A 23326-nucleotide genomic window follows, 5' to 3' on the forward strand; every position below is an offset into this window, starting at 1 on the left:
TGTTGGCTGAACGGCGTCCACGTGATTACCGTGACGTGGATGCGCTAGTTTGCGTTGCCCTGCGTGCTTATCGGTCTGTTTCTCCGCTCCCCTTCTCTTTCGTCTTCTCCCCTTCCCCCTCTCCCCCGGGCCATCACCGTCCACGCCATGCGAAGCAACCTGCCCGCGTCGCGTGTCCTGTCCCTCGCCCCCCCCAACGTCACAAGACCACGTGATTCGAAGTGACGTGGCCATGACTCTGACGACGTGAGACCAATGTTGCCCGACGCAACCGAAGTTTCGGTATCAGCTGTTGTTTAAATTAGGATTACACAAATAATATTCCACATTTCGCGAATCCGAAGACGTAGAGCTGTTTAGTAGTGCTTTGTGAAATGGAATCACATGTAAGCCTAAATTTTTCCAAATTGAGCAGAGTTGCCCTTTAATGAAAGCTATTTTGCCATGCGTGACCTGGTGACTGGCATCAGCAAAATACATATCGTGATCCGTCTCATGTAGGTAGCGTATTCGCTTTTCGTGGGCTTTGGCGCTGAGTTTTCGTGTCTCAGGGTTGTGGGGGTTCATGTTTTTCGGTAGTGGTTCCACTGTAACATTTGGGTTGGCGCTTTTCCACGGAGGAGGTATGGGGACTGGGGGAAGTGAGTTCGTGCTGATATCTAGTGTCTGCAAAATTGTTTGCCCTTGGTTTGAGGTAGAGTCGTAATATATACCCGTCTTTGTGCATTTGTATGCGCTCTGTAATGGTGTTGAAAGTTCCCGTGTTGAGAAGGTGTTCGCCGGACGTGTAGTGCGGCACTCCCAAGGCGAGTCGATACAGTTTACGGAGACTGGCTTCGAGCTTTCTGATTTGGGTACATGTTGTCGTGAGGTACGGTAGTGTGTATAGGAGACGAGATATGACGAAGGCGTCGATGATATGGAGTAGATTATGCTCTTCGAGTCCGGTTCTGTGATTTGTGGTCCGTTGTATCAGGTGTGCGATCTCATTGATTTGGGCGTGAAGGTGGTTGAGTGATCCTTCTGGTTTACCGTTGAATTGGAATACTACACCTAGAATTTTGATTTGATCAACTTGTTGAATTCCCTTGTCCTGTAGCTTGATTTTGATGAGTTTTCGGTCGGGGTCAGGTCCTCTCTTGGAGGATGTGACCAGTAGTTGAGTTTTGGAGGGAGATAAGGTGAGTCCTATTGTGGAGGTGTAGACTTTGACCGCATCACAGCCCCGTTGAAGAGTTTCTTTGATTTGTCCAGGGTTTCCTTGTGCTGTCGATAACGTAATATAGTCCGCAAAAATTGAGTGATGGAGCGCCGCAACTGTGGCAGGTTTCGACGAAGCGTTGGTACAAAGGAGAGAAATGAGAAAGGGGCAGCCGTTGGCTTGTCGCTCGCCCAACTCGGCTGTTCAAAAGTTGTTGCCGTGGTAACCGGCACCTGCTCGCGTATGCCTTGTACTCACGTGGTAGCGGGAGGAGCGTACCGAGGGCTCCCATTATTCATCGCGCGGTGCGCGCAGCCTTTTGGGAGTTTTGCAAAGGGTTTATTGCTTCAAGTGGCAACGTGCTCCATGGCATCAACAGCCAAGACCTGCCGTTTATAACAAAAAAAAAAAAATATATATACTACGCAAATATCAACGCATGGAGTGTTGGCCAAAACGAACTCGCTCCACATTGCGAGTGGGTACGCATGGGCACGAGTGCCCATGTATACATGTAGTCGTACACTGGGCACGAGCATGTGGCTTCGTCTTGCATCTTGTTCGCGTGCAGAAGTTGCTTTGACAGCATTGCAGAGATTACACTAGCGCTGACAGTGAAGTGAAAAAAGGTTTGTGCCGAGTCTAGACACTGCTGCAAGATTGCCGAGCCAGGAAACCTAACCCAGCCACCACTAAATGTGTTCCGTTTCAAAATGGCCTTATTGGCAAGACTGAACTGCCACCAAATGTGTTCTGTTGTACAGCACCAAAGTACATCACCAGACATGAGTGTCAAAAAATATACTTACAATGGCTAGCGACGCCTCATAAAAGTCATGCGATGACCTTCTGCTTGGCCAGTTAAGCCACACGCAGTGCCGTGCAGGGTACAGGACGGCATCCATGAGCCGGCCGGGGTGTCGACCCAGGGTCCCACCCATAGTGTTCCGCTGCTGCCTTGGACAAGGTGAAAGCCAGCTCATTGATGTCATGGTCCTCGGGACCTGTGGTGTATAACCATTGTGTTTAAGTTTTACAGTCACTGACCAATATTTCGGAACATGAAGGGGTCGCGCAAAGCTCAGAATAATCGAGCAGTCCAGAAAAATGAATTTAGCCTAAAAATAACTTTATTGCAATTTTAAGCGCAAAGTTGCTGCAGAAAGTAATTGATACAATAGGTTTGTGATAATTCAAACTGATATTTCGTGCTTCCGGTTAATTCAAACAGACTTGAAAATTTTGGTTGTCCCGCTATGTTTTTAATGTATTTATAAGCCACTTAATTCAAACGGCGTTTTTGCATAAAGGGCCTATGAAACACATTTTGGCTGGAATAAATCAATTTATATTGGGATTTTACTAATAACATCGTTCAGTGGGCCAAAAGAAAAAAGGTAGTAAGTCAAAAGCCTGACTTTCGGTACGAAAATTCGAAAACACAAGGAACTATTTCGTAACTCCTTCCCTTCGTAAGCTCTCTGCCTTATCACTGTGATATATTCACGGTCCCCGTAGCGCGTTGCAAAGCCCCCCCAGCGCGTCACCAGGTCCAAACGCACGTCACACAGCACCGGACCTCACTTAATCACTTCACCCCTAAGCTGACATTGTGGTGGAAGCTACGTGCTTGCCGCACAATCAGCCGCCTCCCTTTCATCACCTGACCTCATTCTCTGCGCGTGGGTATGCGCGAGAGAGCGTGTTTACGTGGCAAACATGTGGCTGGCCCAACGAGCACGTAGCTTCCGCAGCACTGTAAGCTTCGAGGTGATTGAGGTGGGGAAAGCAACTTTTGTCTGAATTTTCAGCGACGGGCTAATCTTCTAGGGGCACAATGGCTGTGTCCCGGTACTCAAACGAGAGTCCGAGCAAGAGGGGACTGCCCCGTTTCCATCTTCTTGAACTGTTTGGTAGAATGCGCGATTTATGAGTTGAAGGGGAAAGCTAAACAGGAAAAAGTTGGAAAAGCGTTTCATGACTCCTTTAATTCATACTTCTGTACTCGCGGCCCTGTTGAGTATGCTTCTCTCCGAGCACCGGTGCACCGCAGAGAAGCAAACCTGCGGAGCGTGCTTTCATGAGTGTTGTTTCTCCGCAGTGCACCGGAGCTCATAAAGAAGCACACTCAAGGCTCAAGCGGGCACACATTAGCGGAAAACAGCGTTCACATTACGTGCTTCAAGACTAGCAACGATGACCAAGACGATATCGAGGATGAGGACCAGCTCACTGGCATCATGCTTTCTGGCCTTGAAGCACATAATGTGAACGCCGAGCTGGCGGAATATGCTAGTCTTGACGATGATGTGTGTGTTTGTCATGATGACTCATTAGAGGACATAGTACAGGAAGTAATGCCAGCACAGTGCAGCAGTGAGAGTGAAGAGGACAATGAAGAAAGGGATGACTTGCTACCAACTGTCACAGCCATAGCTTTGAGCACATCGCTCAGCTCCGGAAGTTTCTGTTTGCAAAGGAAGAGTCCCGTAAAGAGCTACTTGCGTTGGCTGGTATTGAAAATTTTATTTTGAGATCGTATGTGCTGACTAAACAGTCCACAATCGACACATTTTTTGCTGGATGAATAAACTCAATGTCACAGCTCTTTCACTAATGCGTTATGCCTGTACTTGCTTATAATTAGGCCTATGTGGAGGAAACTGGCAAAAATCTGCTTTGTATGTAACAAACACATGTAACAAATCATAATGCTGTCTAGTATCATATTTAGATGAATTTCTGATAATTCAAACTAAAATCTGTGACTTCCTGGAGTTTGAATTAATGAGACTCTACTGTAGTTTGCTGTACAGCATTTTGCATTCAGCGAGTCATTTTGTCACTGTACACAAAAGAAAGCATAAAAGCGTTCGGACAAGTTACGCATTCACGGCTGCACGATGCTGGCAACTGTAGGGCGAGTCGTTAGACTTTGCCTATGGTGAAAGAGTCCTGTTTGTAACACTGTGCCGCTGGAGCAAATCCACAGATTGATTGCTACTTCCTTGGCGATACAACCGCTGCCTTCTCACGTCGACACATGGGAAATACCGCAAACAAAAGCAGACACCGTCACGACTTCGCAAGGTGAAACCGGAGAGGTCAAGAGCGGAAGAATTGCTTGAGTGTTGACGTGCTATGTGGCATCAACAACAGAGGCCTGCCATTAAAAAAAAATACTAGTTTGTAGTTTCTTTGCTGGACGTGACGTCACGACAACTGACGGCAGCGATTGGCTGGCAGAGTGATGTAGATTCTTTTAGGGGGAATTTGCCACTGAATTCATAACCTGACATCAAATGTAGTTTCTAAACATGGCGGATATAATCAGGCCAGTTTCCGTCCACAATGCTGCCGCCTAGTCTGTCGCACAGATTATTTCCGTTGCTAAGGGGCAATTGGGGCTTTATGTAAACATAGGCTGGACGTGCGTGTAGGAAAAATAACATGAATGACCGACCACATCATTGACTCTTCCAACATATTGCAAAAAAACAAAACAAAAAACCGATAGGTCAACATTTTTTTGTTTTTTCTTCATTTTTAGTGGCTGTCGTGTAACATCGAAGTATAAGTGCCAAGTAAAATAAAACTAAAGAAAAAGTACATAACGTAAGGTGTACATGAACTCTATAGATATAATACCAGTCCCAATGGTTTAGCAAAGAAGCCAGTCTTCTCAGAAAACCCCCTCTCTCACTTGAGTCCGTTTTCTAATATTTGAATCTTAAAAAGAAATTGCCCCGAAAAAGCGGCAGAAAATGCACAAAACAAAGTGACAGTGCCTAAAAAGGTCACACCTGCCTTTTCACATGGCTCTCGGAACTACATGCAGTGCAGGATGCAGAACGGTACCCATGGGCTAGCTGCAGTTGTAACCCAGTGCTTGTAGTATATCGCAGCTGCTTGAAAGGGAGAGAGGCCACCTCCTTCATGCCGTGGTACGGGGAAAAGCAATACCAATGAGCCGCAGGCGTCGAGCACCTTGTATTTCTGTGCATCCACAAAGCATTTCTGGGACAGCAACGACAGAAAACTTCAGTAACACAGTGAACAAAAACGAGACCAAAAGAGTAGGCATGCAGGCGAGCGTGAATTGTAGACACAGCTCAAACTCAAGGCACAAGGAAGCAGAAAGAGGGCACATGAAGAGGCCTTTCGACTTCCTTGCATGTCGGGTTTGAGTCTCGTACCGGGTAGTAAGAAGCAACAATACTGGTTCCCTAGCCTTTCCTGTCTCAAGAAGCCTTGGAACAAAGATATCCTACTCGTCATTTATCTCGTTTTCTCTTCTCGGGCAGATTAAAGTGCACGCTGCGGCAGTAAACTGCCTCGAAGGGGCTCGACTCACACTTCTAAGAGAATGATTGGCGAGCAACTTCTCCATTGTGTACTACATGCACTTTATGTTTTAATGGGGTACTCCGGCATTTTCTTCATTGTCCCCGATTTGCCTAAAAACTTGCTAAACACATCAACAAACATCGCTGAAATAGTAACCGAAATATCTGGCCGAAATAGCGTTTTTTCGCAGTCACAGAATTTACAATTTTAGTCATCATTGTGTTTTTCAAAGTGAAAAGCTCTACTGGCAACATTGAAATTGAGACGTCATGGGAAGGCAAAGGTTCACTCTTAGGGCTGTAGACTTTGTTCACAACTGATCACAAACAGTTTCATGGTGTCAAAAGAATGCTTTGGAAGGTCGCCCCAAATCCCACCCAGCAGCACGAAACAAATGCTCGGCATAGTTCATTTCTACACAGCCGCTCGAACCGTGAGCCTGTCCCATCCTGTGACACAAGCACGTAACTAGAGGGGGTTCATGGAGCCCGGCCCGGCCCGGCCCGCCGCTGCCGCCCCCCACCCCCAAAACAAAATCCTGGCTATGTGCCTGCGTGACGTCACGGCAATGAAAAGCACAAGTATATTTCAATCTTGGATTGGCATCATACACGACAGTGGTAGGAACATTACTTGTGTCGAGCTAGAGAAGCCATATTGGGGGCTACCCCAGCTACGTCCACACTGGCTATCATGGCAGTTATGTGCGATGCAGACTAAAAAGAAGTCTCGTTGGATTGTTAACACAGACATCAAGTCCATTAAAAAAGGCCAGCTGTGCCATCCACCTGTTCATAAGCGAGCTGGAGTTCATCAAAGCACAACCGAGAATCTCTCGGAAGTACTTGGTTCCTTTTCAGTAGTTATTGAATGAAAGCACAGTGCAGTGGTAATTACCATCAGCACAGCCTTGCCACTGGCACTGCTGTCCCTCGAATGGCACATGCACGACATGGCCTGCAAGCCACATATATCCCTAAAAGAAAGCTGCATAGGATGCACTTACCGTGGCTAGCGTCGCCACCCAGCGAGCTTGCACAAACCCTCTGCATGGCACGCAGTGCTGTTCAGAACAGAGCGGCACTGGCTAGCCAGTTAATGCGAAGGCTTGTAGTGTCTTGCCGCTGCCTTGGCAAAGCTGCAAGTCACCTCTTTCACGCCTTGTGGTGCCCATCAGCTTCAAAAGAAACGGTGTTGAATCGCGACCAGCTATAACCTGTCGCACAAGGGAGAAAAGGGTGTGAATGTGCAGACTCCTATCTGTTTGCTTTTGTCTAGCGTGTGAGTTTTGTTTGAGAAGAAAACAACAATGACACTTCTTTCACAGTAATATGCAAAACAAAAACGAGAGCGGCTCGGTTATTAATAAGTTGTGTGCAGCAGAGGCACGGGTGCGAGGGCGTAGCTCCGCAGAATGTTCTTTTTGCACGGCTGCTCGTGCAAAAAGGGCGCTTTTGTGCTCGGGCCTGTGCCTTTTCTGCACACAACCTATGTTACAGAGTGTATAGCACGCCTTCGAGAGCACTCGCGTGCGGCGAGAAATTCGTATTCAGGGTACAATCGCAGGAAACCTCGCAGGGGTGCAGGAAGCTGCAAGTGCACGGTGCACCAGAATGTGAAACTAGAGGTGGTAATAGAATTTCACAGTTTGAGAATATGACGTTACTTGGGTCAAAATATAGAAACGATAAACGTAACTGCCTTACCGGCTGATGATAAGGGCCACCGGAGCACGACCAACTATTTGTTGTGATCGGGGCATTCGATTGGACGCGGGTTGGTAAAGGTTTGAAAAACACGAAAGAATAAAACATGTAGGGACGAAGACAGACAGCGAAGTTCTTTTTTGACATGAAATGTAAGATCAAGCACATTATTCTGTCGGATCAAATGGTTTTGTTGAATTAGGTTTAGCTCGCAAGTCAGCCGTTCTTCGGCGGGCTTTCAGCTTTCTGCGATGGTTGTTTTAATCGTGAACGCAGGCTCAAACAATGTAGGCAGCGGCGCCAAATAGATCTGAAACTAAGAAACAGCTCGGACGCGTGGAACGAACACACATAGAGATCACATCACAGGAAAACTCAAACCACTCACCTTTCGCTCGACGACGGTACGTCAGGCACGATGTTTCCGATGTTTCTCCGGGCCAGCGCGGGCGTTGAGGAGACCGCGTCTGTTTCCGTGCTCCTATTGGTCGTGACGTCACCAAATTTCATCCAATAAAGTGCGCGCCGAAGTTTTCTCTAGTCGCCGGTCGTTTGTAGGGGTGTTGTTCCCATAATCATATGCACGACGGTGCTGGCCTCTACGGTATTTCTCCGAACGCCGGGAGCTGCGTTCGCCTGACGCAGCTGCTGGAGCCGCCCCGAAACCAGCACGGTGCGCAGTGCCCCTCGGTGGTGGAGCACGAAGTCGGTGCAACATCGAAGACAAACTGCACCGCGCCTGTGTCGGCGGTAGCGCCACCATGCGTCACCTGGATTTTGGCGCGCATTGCAATTGAGCAGACGCTTTTCTCTTTTTGACAGCTGTCAGCGGGCTTGGCCTTCCTTTTTGTTTGCGTGCTCTTTTTGCAGTGGTAAAAGATGAACACGGTTGAGGTTTTTGTGAATGGTGCCAGACATCGCGTGACGTTATCCAAGGCGGACCTCGACGATTTGATGGCCGGCGAGTTGTTTTTTTTCTAAAAAAAATAAGAGTTGGCGTACAGTTTTGCTTGATACATGACTTATGTCCTTTTATGCATCACTGACGAGGGATCAGATTATTTCATTTAAAGTTTTGTATCAAACAGATTCGTCGAGGTTGCAAGCCTGGGCATCCTCGTTTGCCGGCGGCGCAGGACCTCCGACGGTCGGCGACGCAGGACCTTCGACGATCGGCGGCGCAGGACCTTCGACGATCGGCGGCGCAGGACCTTCGACGATCGGCGGCGCAGGACCTTTGACGATCGGCGGCGCAGGACCTTCGACGATCGGCGGCGCAGGACCTTCGACGGACGGCAGTGCAGTACAACCTTCGACGGCCATCAGCGGTGCGTATTTGTCTATGACTTTTTTTTTTTTTTTTTTTTATGTGCATACTTCAAGTTTCCAGAGCAAGGGCATACAAACCTGCCGTCCAACTTTTCACTCAGCAACAGGAGAAGCGCCTTCTGTGTTGCTCCATGAACGGATACATCCCGTGTGAGCCAAATGCATCGCTGGCCTGAAGGGACCGCACGACTACGAGTTTGTACAGGGGGACGAAGGTGGTAAATTTTGTGTATAAAATTTCCAAAGAATGAGCTTACCAGAGTGTGAATTAGCTACCTATGGCGGCCGTCTTCAAGTGAAAGACAGGTGATACAAGAGCCAAGAGATGGCAGCAGTTTGACATATGTTGGCAAGGTGATTGGACTTCATATCTTATTTTCACACTGGTGATTTAATTAGTTATTTGAAATTTCGATGCACTAAATGCACTATTTTTGGCCACCTCTGTACAAAATATTAGCGTGATGCATTAAGAAACCACGTCTTTCCGTTCACCGGGATTCGCACATGGATCCCGGGACACCGGCATCTCGCGCCCCACAATTTAAGCCTTTCAGCATTTTTACAAGCCTTTTGAGGCACTCTTTATCGTCGCTTTTCCTGTCTCTTTCTACGCATTCATAGTGGCCATCCACGACCACTACAGATGTCATCCTCAAAAGCTCCAAACAATTTTTCAGGTCAACCTGATTTATGTGGGCAGGTGCACCTTTAGTCATATTTCGAATGGTCAACGGCTACGGTTCTTCACTGATCAAGCCGTTCACATTTTTCAACCACGAAGCAAGGACAAGTTACATTGGAAATTCGCTACACCCCAAATCCAGCAACGTACAAGTTTCCGGACGGTCAAACGTGCAATGCCTCCAAGTTAACAATGACATCCACTCTTTCAGAACAACACAATACAAATTCCTACTGGGATGACGATGGTGATCCTCTGGGAATCCTGTTCAATGTGGTCATGTGTACCTGCTTATTTCACGAGTTACCCAGTTGCAGCTGGGCACCTGCTGTGCCAAGTCCATTTCAGGTGACAGTGCTTGCCTGTGCTCCTGATCCAAACTTCTGCTGTCCGAGGGTCCCAACGTTCATGATCCTGTCCAGCCTTTTTCACCGGTGACTACGAGCGCCCTCATTGTGTCTTGTCCAGGCATGCCTTCGTCAGTGCCTCCTCTTCCAGGCAGCACAGGTGTGAGTGATGGTGATAATAATGTGCATGTCAATCAGCAACTTCTGAGCCGACCACATTGCAAGGCCGGCCAGTTCATCAAGAAAGAAACTTCCGACACCTCTCAAGAACTATGTACTCTCCTGCCACAAGACATCACCTTTTCTTTATGAGTCTATTGATCATATTTAATTTTAGCTGAATGTTTTTGATTTCCAGTACCGGAGTGTTCAGTGTTTTCTTTTTCTTCTCCAAGCCAAATGCTTATACGACATGACATGTGCATTTCCTATATGGATATCAACTCACTCTTTCGTTAGGATGGACAAGGGTGTGTGCTTTGCCTGGTGTGGTGACATTATTCCAATTTTGTTGCAATGAATTTGTTAATTTTTTGCTCTGAAGCATGTGAAAGTGTGTTCCAGACAAGGTTTTAGTATTGACTGTGCTATGGCAGCATTTTATTCCCATCTATTTCTTTGCACTTTCCTTACGATGCAGCTGTTGGCATCAGGTACTACACAGAGTGGTATCACCCTTCGTAAAACGCACGTGAAAGCGTTCTAAGATGAACTGATGTGGCAGTGCAACTAGCACCATATCATAATCTGCACACAGTACATAGTGCATAGGATGGTGAAGAAAGCGAAACAACTCAGGCAAGCTGATGAATGACATCCATAGCAAAACCGAGACAAGCTGTGTTTAGCACTTTGTTTTTCTGTCTTTTTTTATTATTCCTGTCTCAGGTTTACTATGGAGGCCATAAAAGGGTACAGCAGTTGCTGCAGGTCCCTTGACTGCTCAACCTGTTTGGAGCCTCCTGGGCTGGGTTATATCCATAACAAACACCTACAACTTGGGTTGTGAATTTACACAGTGTATTTTTTATATGCTTACACTTTCTCTGGTGACCTGGTAGTTTTGTTTTGTTATTGAAGGGGGAAAAGTTATATTGTGTCTTGAATTGCTTCCCAAAAGGCAATTGAAAAGGATTTCAATTGCCTTTTGGGAAGCAATGACTTTGTGCTGGAGATTAAAGGAACAGTGCTGCTACTTAACCACTTGAAGTGATTTTCAAGATTTGTGTATAGTGAGATTTTAACCTGCCACATTCTTCCTTCTAGCTGTTATTGTATAAGGGAGGGACACTGTTGTATTTGTAAATAATATTTTTATTCACTAAAATCATTACTTCGATTATGCCATTTGTATGTGTATGTTCCGTGTTTGTTTCATTTCACGCTTGGCATCACAATTGAACTGGTACATATTAAACATTCTAAGGCAACCACCTTAGACCCATTGTTCATCAGCACCAGTGAGTCTTGTCTCATTCTTCACAATGGGTTCCACCTCGGAGCTGCCAAGCCTTCATCGGCATCAAGGAAGCACCGTCTCTTCTGTCGGGGCTAGTCTAGGTCCTACTCCTGCTCCAGACTATGGTCACAGCACGCTCGTTCGATTTACTTGCACCTCCTGCGCCGGTGCCGAAAGTCTAGGGTAGTGTACTTCCGGGTGTAGCTTAATACACATACCGGAAGTACACTGCCCTACACTTTTCTGTACCGGTGCAGGAGGTGCAAGTAAATTGAACGAGCCTTGTGATGACCGTCCTTCATAAGAGACAAGGGATTGTACTGCTTCGGGACGCATGATGTGTATCAGTCAACACAAGCATATACATTAGCACAGCCCTATAATTTGTAGTGCAATGTAGGTTGCCGAGAGTCCTTGTTGGGTCGGGGCAACAGAGCAAAGTATGTCAAGAGCTCGGTTAACACTGTCGGTATACATTGTCATGTGCTTCCCTCAAACACTCCAATGGGCTCACTGGGACCCTACTGTTTGCCAAGTTATGCTGAAACAGCAGTCCCTAGACTCCCTACTCGCTTTTTAAAATTAAAATACACCATGGACAACTTAAATAATGCAAACGGCTTCTCTGTTGCAATAAATTTTAAACTTATTTTATATTAAACAAGATTTAGCTACTATTATTAGTTCTAAATATTTCAGTGTGTTGATCTAAGCTTATTTTTTGCTTCCAGAGTCTGAAGAGACAACAGGTAACCGTTTTTTTCAAGGAAAGGACTGCATCCTGCCTGATGGTGCTCCAACCCAGAGTGAATGGAGTGAAGGAGAAACCAGGCTGCTTCTTGATAAATATCAGAGTTATCTGAGCCGAGTGGGGCCCATGAAAACCTTTAAAAACAAAAAAGCCATGTGGGCAGCCATCTCGGAGGACATTGCTAATGACCTTGGCTCCCACAAAACAGCAGAGCAATGTCAGAACCGCTTTAAAACTATAAAGAAACGCCGGACAGAACGAAAACAACACAACGCCTCATCAGGTGCAAATCCCGTTTCTGTTCCCTACGATGAGGAATTTAAAAAAATCAAGTCCATTGACGACAGCGTAGAACCGGAGCTTCTTAGAGGACCTGGGCGAGTCGAGTTTAAGTCCTCGGCCACTCCACACAGTTTGGATAGCTCTAAGCCAGAATATGCCAAAGATACACCGCCCATGAAGAAGCAGAAGGTGAACCCTGTGTGCGAAATGATGTGGAAGATACACATGCACAGAGAAGAGCAGCGGGAACGTCGCCACAAAGAGAAGCTGGAGGTTTTGCGCAGTCTTCTGGCGCCTGAAAAGGATCTTGAAGCCTAATGGTAGACGTGTAGATGTAAGGATTATCAGCCAAGACGTGCTTTTATATGGACAGACTTCCATTCCTTTTTTGTATTTATAAATATTAAATTTAATGGAGTTATTTTTCTAGTTGGTTTCTGAGGCTGTAGAAACTATGTATGTTATTGCTTTGCAGAACACAGGATCAGGTCAAATGCATAATTACTTTATTATGTTATTTCCTTACAACAGAGTGCACAAAAAAGTTGGCAGGTGCCGCACACTTTCCTACAACATAGTGGTGCACAGGAACGTTGACAAGTTACTGGACTGTGCGAAGGTAGCATGCAATTTTTTTTCTCTTTTCTTCACCCAGTTGTTTTAGTAGCTTCTCCCTCTTGGGGTTTTCTTTAGCCCAAGCGTCGCCCGGGCCTGGCTTGCGACCCTTGCTTGCATTTTTTACTTCTTCCTCATCTATATCTGTGTCTCCTGCGTCGATACACAAATTGTGCAAGACGCAACACGCAAGAATAAACTGTGTGGCCTTGTTGACACTCCAGAACTCAAGGTATAAAAGCTGCCTGAAGCGTCCCTTCAGTAGCCCAAAGGCATTTTCTATTCGGACACGTGTCTGGCTCAGCTTTAAGTTGTAGTTCAGCTCGTCCGGCACGAGTTTGCCGTAGTTCCTAAATGGAGTTAGGAGGTACTCTCTTATGGGGTACGCTGCATCTCCTAGTATATGATACTTGTCACCCTCACAGATTTGTGGCAAGTCATCCAAGACAAAGGACCGCCTGAATGCCTGTGCGTCGTGTGTTTTCCCCGTGTGCCCGAGAAAGACATCTAGGAACTTTCGATCAGAATCGCAAATTGCTTGCATGCTGTAGGACTTCTTATCGTGTCTGTTCGTATACGTGGATGGAATTTTATGTGCAGGGCATCTGGTGTCCACATAGGTGCCATCCACACAGCCCAAAACACGAGGGAAGCCTGAAATCTGAAGTTAATTTGTGATCAGTACTTTTTCAAGCAGGTGCAAAACTAACTTTACCTTTTCAAATTTCGCACTAGCCGCAACCTTAGCTTGTGCAGATATGGGAAAATGAATGACGTCGGTACTGATGCTTTCCAAGAAGCTTGCCACCCGCTCGACGATGTCATGAAGAGTGCTTTCTGCCATGCCAAATATCACTGCGACGGCTCGCTCACTTAGTTTGTTTCCAGCAAACCTGAAGAAAAAAAAAAAAAAAAAAAAAAAAAAAGTACTTTTCCTGTCATATTTAAAGCTCAGATTGAGAGTAATCTTCCGACCTAACTTACTCACCAAAGGAAGGAAAGTACATGTTCTTCAGCAGTCTTCCGGGGGTAGGGACCATGGCCACGAGGATAGAACTCCGACTTCTCATAGTCAGCTATCACTTTGTAGCACACGTCTCGGGCTACCCGGAAATGCTTTCGGAACTGAAAAAAAAAAAAAAAAAAACAACAACAAAATATATCTTTCCCATTATCACTGGTTTAAGAAAGAGTACCACCAGATAATAGCCGTACCTCGGTGTTATCGAAGCGCCTCACAACGCTCTCCACGAAGTTCATGACTTTCGGGCGCTCTTTGCCACCGCAGCAATCACCGGTAATTGCGGCGATGGTAAAAAAACTCGTCGTCCTCGCTGTCCGAAGAGCTAAGGAACTCATCGAGTGCCGCTGCGAGGAGTGCTCGTTTTCGTAAGGTCGCCATCTCGACAAACTGCGCGTCTGCTACTCCCGCCATCTTCTCGATTCCCGCTCCAGGCCGCAATGCCTGATGGGACTGCACCCCGGCGCACCGTCGATTTTCTTGGTGCACGTTGGGGCAACGAAAAGCCGCACCGGGAGGGTGCGCACCGTTGATCGAGGACGTCGGATGCGCACCGGTGCAGTTGGTCGAAGACGACGGGGCGCTACTCAGTGCACCGGTGCGCACCGGTGCGGATGATCGAGGATGCTATCATACACCTCGTTGACGGGGTGTACGAAGTAGCCCGTGAGCTTGGCTGCGACGTCGGCGTAGGAGCTGTAGGCCTCGTCGTCCGGCATGATGGACGAAAGGACCACGCGAGCTTGGGGACCCATGCAGTATAGGAGGGTGCGCACTTTGGTTTCCTCCGAAGCGACGGACAGGCCCGATGCGAAGGAGTAATCTTCAAATTGCTGGAGCCAGGCAGGCCACAGGCTGGCTTCGTCGAACGTGAATGGCGGCGGGGCCCGTAGCGAGAAGGCAGCAGCTGACGGCAGGAGCGGCGAGACAGCGGAAGTTTCCTGTGTGTCGGGCATCTTGGCACTTCTGACACCATGAAGAAGGCTCGAGCGCGCAAGGATCAGGCGCGAGCGGCCGGGGCGGCCGAGAGTGAGTGGACCCGCCACTGCCGCCACTGCCAGCCCAGTGTTGCCAACCTATTTTTCGAAAATACCCCACGGCAGCGTCCAGAATACCTGAGAATACCCTACGAATGTTTCTTAATTACCCTGCGTTTTACCCTACGAGGCAAATCTTTGTTCAAATAATACTGTTGCATGGATTATGATGATACAGGGTAATATTATTACAGTACAAAGCGACAGGGCACGCATGCACGCGCATACCTGCGTTATTCTAGAACACCATGCTTGCATCTTGCATGTGCGCTGTGTAGCATCAACACAACAGTGATGTAGCGAGCGCACAGACATCCCCAACCAACATGTTTAGTCGATTTGTCGTGAAATTAAAAACTGGACTACGCGGAACCAGCACTCGCGACGTCAGACAAGGCGGCTCATTACAAAAGGAAGCTAACCCGAACGGTATATTAGCTTCCTTGGGTGTACCGCCTAGGGATTCGTCAAACTACGGTACTATATCTACAAACCAGGCTTTTACACCTGGGGAGGATAGGAAACCGGCGGCTCCTCCGTATTCGCTAAAATGTCATTCGATGAAACGTCATTGTTTCGGCTTCGTTCGCTAAAACGTCGTTCGCTCAAGTGAACGCCTCCAGTCCCCGGGATGCACTCACTTGATCAAATGACGTTTTAGTGAACGCCCACGTTTCACCGAATGACACTTTAGCGAAAGGTCGGACGCCGCGAAGCGGCGTTTTCGGGTGGGCCAAATGGGTTCACTTTTTTGTAATGAGCCGCCGCAGACTGTCGCCGCGAAACGGCGTAAGCGGAGCGCGGCCCCCGTTCTTCGCTACAACGTCGATTCGCTCAAATGTCGCTGTTCGCTAAAACATCATTCGCTCAAGCGAAATGGACCCGTCCTGGTGGGCTCGGGATGGTTCCGCCCGCGGTGCCACGTGTTTCGCAGGTGTAACAAGGACCGCCGAATGGACCAGTCATCAGGAAAAAAAAAAAAAATTGGCGGGACCATTTCCACTGGGAAGATACCTCTTCTGGCTCCAAACTTCCTAAGCGCAACTCCACCTCCTCCCACCTCTCCCACTTGCTCCAGCTCTCCAATACTCTCCAACTTAGGGAGCCTACATACTCCAACTTGGTGTGTGGTGCTCTCAGTTAGCACGTCTTGCAACTTGGATTCTTTCGTTTTGCATGATGTTGTGGTGTGGCACAGGGTTGCCAGGTAGTTTCTAGCTGAAACCGCCAAAAGTGAGACGGCGTAGCCCAAAAGTAGCCAAATGCAAGAGATTTATGTAGCCCAAAAGTAGCCATATTCAGCAGAGCCCAAAAACTTGTGCGCTTGAATGTGCGACTCAATTCGAAGGCACTGCGTCTGCATATCTAGGGTTTAGAAGCAGCCTGCAAGATCTACGACATCTTGAAATGTATTGGACGTTTTATTTCAAACACAAAAGCACAAAAGTTTTCCACAAGCGTTTTGTACACGCTCGTGCCCGGCTTACCCGCCTCATACATGATTTCCGTGTTAAAACGGGCAAAAACTTCTTCAATAGTATTTGATGTCCTTACAGAACTCGTTCTTCCCAAAGAAAGCAATCTTTACACAGAGGACGTTTTGAAGAGTTGGAGAGGACATGTTCTACGTTAGGCCTGACTTTGTGAGGGACACGTGACTGAATACTCTCCGCGGCGGCATTCGACATGCGCAGTGTCGCGAGCGCAATGGCAAGCTCGGACATCAACGGAAACAGGGCTGCTCCTGCGCATTGATCTTGGCCTTTTTCGGAATATTCATTGTCCCAAATTTCTTGTCTTTTATTATTGCTCATTGTGCTTTAAAAAACTTTCATGTTTCGCGGAAAAGCCCCCTTTGTTACATTCGATACAGCACGCGTTATCGGGCGACACCAAATTCTGCAGGATGTCTTGAGTTGCATTTAGTATCATTTTTCCTCGGATGATGTGCTTCCTGTACGAGGATCGTGGGAAACTCGAGAAAACAAGAGACGCCAGTAGGAAGCAGAAAGAACTTGGTCGTCGGAGCTAAATCTATGTCACGGTAACTCACTTGAGCTAATGGGTTCTGGCATCACGCCCACGAATCTTCACGCAGAAAATCCCTGAAAGCGGAAATCCAGAAAGGATGGACTGTCGCTTTGTGTCCATGCTGAAGTGTCTTTTGTACAACTACTCTAAACCAAGCAAAAAAAAAAAAAAAAGTGCCGCGCTAGGATTTGAAATAGCCCAAAAATAGCCACATAGCCAACCGCCAAATTTCGACGCCAAATGAATGACAAAGTAGCCCAATTTGGCTATTAATAGCCCAACCTGGCAACCCTGGTGTGGCAGCACACGGGTTGTAAAGCTATGCAAAACTTGCTCGGCAACTTTTTTTTTTGTTGTTTGTTATGCTCGCCGTTGAAGAAGCAACGTCTGAAAATACCCTACTTTTGGCGGGGAAATGGCCGGACGGCCCTACAGCCCTACAATATACCATAACTGCCTAAAATACCCCACAAGTAGGGTAATTACCCTGCGGTTGGCAACACTGTGCCAGCCACGTGGATCGGTTGAGAAAAAAGCCCCGGGTTTATTCCGCACATTGTTTAAATACACCATTCCAAAACCCGAAGGTGGCGCCACGATTCATAGTTGTTTATTGTTCTGTCGCTACACTAGCGTCCTCTACAAGAACAAGGCGAACGAAGCGCACAATGGCAAGATGACAGATATGTGAGAGACCGGATCAACGTTACTAACGTTACTAATAGCATCTTCGATCAACTCGCACCGGAATCGCCCAGAAACCAGCACAGTGCACAGCGCTCCTCGGTCGTGCAGCGCGATGTCGGTGCAACATCGAGGACAAACTGCGCCGCGCCAGTGCACCGCGGCGAGCTCCACCTTGCGTCACTTCGCGTTTTGTTCGTTTTTTCTTGCGTAGGTCAGCGCACGGTGCCCGTCTGCTGTCAATTTCTTTTATTTTTTTACTCGCGGATTTGACGGTCCCACAGAAATAAACATCATGGACGTGATTGTCGATGGGGTCACGGAGCGGGTGACAATTCCACATGTATATGTTGGCCATCATTATTGGTTCAAGAAAACGAAACACCAGATAATAGCCGTACCTCGCTGTCATCGAAACGCTTCGCGCCGCTTTCCACGAAGTTCGTTCTTTTTGGGCGCTCCTTGCCACCGCAGCAATCGCCAGTAATCGCGGCGATGGTGAGAAGCTCGTCGACTCGCCGTCAGAAGACCCGAGGAAATCATCTAGTGCAGCTGCGAGGCGTGTTCGTTTTTGCAAGATCGCCATCTCGATAGTCTGCGCGTCTGCTACTCCCGCCATCTTCTCGATTCCCGCTCCTGGCCGCAATGCCTGATGGGACTGCCCCCCGGCGCACCGCCGATTTTCTTGGTGCGCGTTGGGGCAACGAAAAGCCGCACCGGGAGGGTGCGCTTCGTTGATCGAGGACGTACGGTGCGCACCGGTGCACGTGATCGAAGATGAAGGGGCGCACCTCGGTGCCCCGGCAGGCCGGCGCAGCCGTAGCCTTGGCTATTGTAACGCGCTCCGGGCGCCCGAGCGAGCGAAGAAGCGAGAAAAGAGCGACCGATGAGCGAAAAAGAAAGAGAAAAGTAGGGTGACGTCACGGCGACGTCAGATATGCTGATCACCCCCTCCGGCAACTAAGACGGGTAGAGCCGTTAACATCCATGCTCCTTCGGGGCGCTCTTTCTGCTCTTTCTGCGCTCAAGCGTACGGTTCTTGTTTCCGCCGCCTCAAAACATGGCGCTGCAATCGCCGCCTCTACCGGGCCGCCCCTACTTGCCCCTAGATGGCGCAAGTTGTCCTGTCTCGTTCCGGGCGTCCGGCTTGCGCCCGCTCGCTACCCCCCCCCCCCCCCCCCCCCCCGGCCCCCGGTTCGCTTTCTTGATTTAATTTCTCGTCGATTTCATTCTCGTCTTCTGGGGCTTTTTTTTATATCTTTGTTCATAAACCACTGTAGCGCTACTTCAGAGAAGCTGCTCCTCAAGTGGGTAGGAGGCAAGGAGCACACACATACTTTTCATACATTCTTTATTATTTACACAGATCTCATACATAAAATGTAAGACAAATACAGATAATAAAATTTACGGAACAATAGAACAGATAGCACGAGATGCAAAAAAAGAGCACAATGAAATAAATATACATTTATAGAAGACATCGCACCACCACAGTTTTGATCAGCAGAAACTTCAATGTTTCGTAGACAAAAAAAAAATTTTTTTGTTACTCAGCTGATAGATGATTTGTTTTACGGTTTCTGTGCTTTCCTATTAGCTACAGACATTTTCAAATGAGGTTTTAAATTCACCAGGGTTCATAGCAGCTGGAGAACTTGTAGCCGATTGCTGGACAGAGATCTCCGACTGTTCTGTCATGAAAGCACTAAGATTCTTCATCACATTATCCTTGTATATCAGATTGAGAATGCACGCCAGAAAGCACTCAAGCTTGCCCAAAAAAGTAAGGCAAGGGTCTGTGAGCAAAAGGAGAACACCAAAAATGCCAGTGTCGTCCTGTGCGCGTAGCACGTGGTACGGTTCGATCTGCCTGCAAATTTCAGGTGCAACGTCGCTCATACGTAAGTAAAAACGAAAACAAACGTGTGCTAAGTGCTGTGTTTACGGGGTTTCTGCCGCACGAGACTGAAAATCGCAACCAGGATTGCACCACATGGAACGGGCTTGGAACGAAAGCGACGAAAAACGAAACTTTACCTCTCGCTTCGGAACATCTTTCGACAAGACTTTCGACTTGTTTGAGTTCCCGCACCATTTCGCAGAACAGTAGCGCCAAGGTATCCTCTTCCGAGAGCACCAGAACTTTCGAAGTCAAATTAGCGCGGACCGAGCGAACACCACGTTTTCCGCAGAACACTCGGAGCTGACGATCACGCTCAGCGGCTGTCGGAGACCGTTGCTGCCGTTGCTGCCGTTGCACCGGTGGCACCGGTTGCGCCGTTGCCGTTGCCATGGCCACCGGCCCGGCGGCAAAGTCGATCGTAACGCCATATTTTGAGGCGGTGGAAACAAGAACCCTACGCTTGAGCGCAGTAAGAGCGCCCCGAGGGAACATGGATGTTAACGGCTGTACCCGTCCTAGTTGCCGGAGGGGGTGATCAACATATTTCACGTCATCGTGACGTCATCCTGACTCTTGGCGGCCTCTACCGAGGTTTCCTTGAACGCCGCTGGCTGCGTGAGCCTGGCCCCGGTGCGCACCGGTGCGGATGATCGAGGATGCTATAAAACATTCAGTTGGGCAACTCGCCGTCGAAACCTGGGCCGCTGGCGTCCACCGAGACTGAGCTAAATACGACAACAGCGCCACTCTTTATCATTTGTCTGTACTGAGGTCACTTTGAGCTTTTAGAAAGCATGTTTTTGTGTAAAAACCAACGGAAAAGACTCTTTTTCTATGAAATTTTTTGAAGTTTAGTACAAAATGAAGGGCGCTTGATGTTTTTCTAATCTTTAGTTCGCAAGGTTTTGCGGAACACATTGTTTTTATACAACCATGCCTCAGCGGTGCTTTCAGGTAGCGCGTCCCGACCTCGGTGCGTTTTAACTTCGATAGTAATTCGCGGCGCGTCCGCTGGGGAGACGGGGGTGGCCGGGGTGGCACCCCTGTAACCTCTTCCGCTGTATCTGTTTCGGCTCCAAAATGGCCGAATAAAGCCAAAATAGAAGTAACGTGCACTTCCAGTGGCCGCTGCGGAAGAAATGGCGGCGTTGTGCTTGCCATTAGCTCGGTTCTGGACAAGGAGGTTAGAAGTACTAGGAGGGGGCACGTTGCAATATTGGTGAAGCCTAGTCATAAAAAGTTTAAACGATTTTGTGCCCAGCGTGACCGCAGATCTCTCTGGCGATTGGTGCGCGTGACATGTCACGTGTGAGTTGGATGGTTGATTATAGAAGGACTCCTTGCAGGCCTGCGCGCGCTCCGTCCGGTAGGTTTTATCAGATCGAGGGCTAGACTGTGGTGTATTCTAGTAGCCTATAGTAAGACGACGGCTAGCTACGGTCACGTGATGTGGTCACGTTGGCATGGTAAGTGAGGAGAGTAAGGAGGAAAATGAGAAAGAGGCGAGGCGTCAAGGGAGCATGGCTTGTGGAGGCTACGCGGCCGACGTCATGCCCTCTCCTACCCTTCTATTCTCCATGGTTCTGGACACTGATCTCAATGACAATTGCTGGATCGCGCTTGCCGCTCCCGCAAGTGAAGCCACCGGGCGTCACTCGCTTGGGATACGATTTGCCGTTTTTGCTAGCCTTTGCTGCGGTTTTCCAGCGTGCTGACGACACGTTTTCTACTCGTTTGTCGTCATTCGCCGAAGAAGTTTTTTGAAGACTCTGTATTGTTGAGACTTTCCGTTGTGAACACGTGGAAAATTTTACGAAAGTGCAGTGTCGCAGGAAAAAGGCACAACGCGTCGAAAGGAAGGGCTGGCGGCGTGTTCAAAGCATCCTTGGCACGCCGAAGTGCCGTGTCTCTGTGCCTTCGCGCGCTTGCCAACAGGAAATGACTCAGCATGGGGTATTTTGAGCCAGTAAACGATGCCGTTGCGGTATGACTTCGTCACAGCAACAAGCTGTGCCCGAAAGTGCAAGAAAACAGACTCTGGTCAGTTTTGTTACTTCAAGCACTTTTAGAGCGCCGGTGCAAATGAAAATTAGATTTTGTTTTCAAAATGAAAAAGGCAGCAACATAACTGTTATGCACTTTGTCTATATTGATGTACAGAGCTCCATAAATTGCATTTCACATTTTTGACTCAATGTGTGCTCTGCCTTATGCTGTTCAATGGTATAGTGAATATATTCAGTTTAGTGAACTTTCAGTTAAGTGAACTATTTCCTCGGGTTCCTTGAAGTTCGCTCAAGCGAGAGTATAACCTAGGGAAAATCTAGACAGCACTGACTCTAATGCAGCAAAGGGGTGCGCAAGAACCAGGAGATATTTTGGGGGCATAAATAAAACATCTCTCTCTCTCTCTTTACTCAAATTCTAGCTAAAACAACAAGTGGTAAAGGGGCTCATCTGAGCACACAGGAAGCCGTACGGCCCGCCAACTGAACGACCAAGTTGCGCCCACGTGTCCCCACATCTCTTCGCCGCATTAGAGTCAATGACATCGAGGTTCTCCCTAGATGGGCATTAAATACTCAAGACTTTCTCCTCCACAGACTCGTCGTTTGTGAAAGTTATTTGTAATGACCGAGCAATGTTTCATGTCTTCGGAAAGGAGTTAATTGAGGTCGAAATCTTCACTTCCCAACCAAGTGAAGATTTGGCTTTGTACGGGATTTATACGTCTTTCGAGTTTGTCTTAAGCCGTCGTTAGCGTCCCTACCGCAATCACCAACAGGCGATGTGGGTAGTGGTCATGTTGGATGCATTCGAGATGGAGGCAGCGGGGATGGCTGGAAGAAACCGTGGGGGCACCCAAGGGGGACCGGGGAAGATTGTGGGGTTCCAAGTGTTTAAGAGGGAAAGGCTATTACATATTTCTTAATCGTTAGGGGCTGCGGCCAATTTCTCTCGTTGCTGGGGAAACCGTGCCAGGTTTTCCCAGCAACGGGATTAACCGGGCTGCTGCGCTGCAGGGTTGAAGTATCTCAGTTCGGCCGCGAGTGGAGCAAAATCTCGCAGACATCGAATCTCGCTCGTGCCGGCTCGGATTCTTACGGCACCGTGCCTCCCCACAATTGTCACAGGGCAACGAACGAGAACTGGGCGAGCCACACCTGCACCTAGATGCAGTTCAAGGCAGACCACCTTTCCACCTTGGAAACACCTTGAAGCTGCACCTGCGTCCCTGGATAAAATTCTTTCTTCCTAGGCTCGTTCGTTTCAGCGCTGCACCGCCATTGGCTCCCAGGAACTGCACAACGTGCTGATCAAACCATCGGCACATTTGACGCTACAGGTAAGACAAACGCGCCGAGGGGTTTTAAACGTGCGCGCTTCTGTCCAGATTTGAATGAACAAGACTGTGGTTGAAGGAGAACACATCCATTTAATAGACGGGATAAAAGGCATTAAAACGGCGCTTACTGTACATCTTACGCTCTAAAGGATGGAAGAAACAAAAGGAAATGAACACATAGATACTAAAAAGCCAGTCCCCAGTCAGCAATAAATAGTGAAGCGAAGCACGCTGTACAGCGGGCAGTGTCCGAGCGTGCAGAGTCACTGCTGTCCCTCCAGGAGGCGGACCACCCTGGTGGCCATGTCCTCGCTCTCCCGAACCATCCGGGCGTGCCGTGCCCTCGCCGTCTCTAGGGGCTCCTCCGGGTCCTGGGGAAGGAAGCCCCACTCAGTGCATGCAGAAGGCGTGCCAGAAGTCACCGTAGGGAAGGCTCGCACGCGCGTGCAAGGAAAGTGTTCACCCAAAAGGACGCATCAAACAAATGACATTCAGAATGCGACTGCAGTCTGCCACTCCCGCAACATAGGCGAATCAGTTTGTGCCAAAAACATTCATTTTTCAAGCATGCTATGCTAT

General features: G+C 48.2%; 1 protein-coding gene and 1 pseudogene across 1 annotated transcript in view; both read right to left on the bottom strand.

The window, feature by feature from the left end:
- Positions 1-12596: 12596 nt before the first annotated feature.
- LOC115331191 lies at positions 12597-14189 on the bottom strand (annotated as a pseudogene).
- Positions 14190-22817: 8628 nt separating this feature from the next.
- The window catches only part of LOC8025665 (cytoskeleton-associated protein 5), a 126285-nt gene continuing 125776 nt past the window's right edge, over positions 22818-23326 (bottom strand). The window contains exon 33 of the mRNA XM_029989705.4: positions 22818-23118. Coding sequence (XP_029845565.2) covers positions 23011-23118 — 108 coding nt within the window. The 3' untranslated portion in view covers positions 22818-23010. The remainder of the gene's footprint in view (positions 23119-23326) is intronic.

Source organism: Ixodes scapularis, unplaced genomic scaffold (genome assembly GCF_016920785.2).
Source record: "Ixodes scapularis isolate PalLabHiFi unplaced genomic scaffold, ASM1692078v2 PGA_scaffold7__128_contigs__length_106722199, whole genome shotgun sequence".
Classification (NCBI taxonomy): Eukaryota; Metazoa; Arthropoda; class Arachnida; order Ixodida; family Ixodidae; genus Ixodes; species Ixodes scapularis.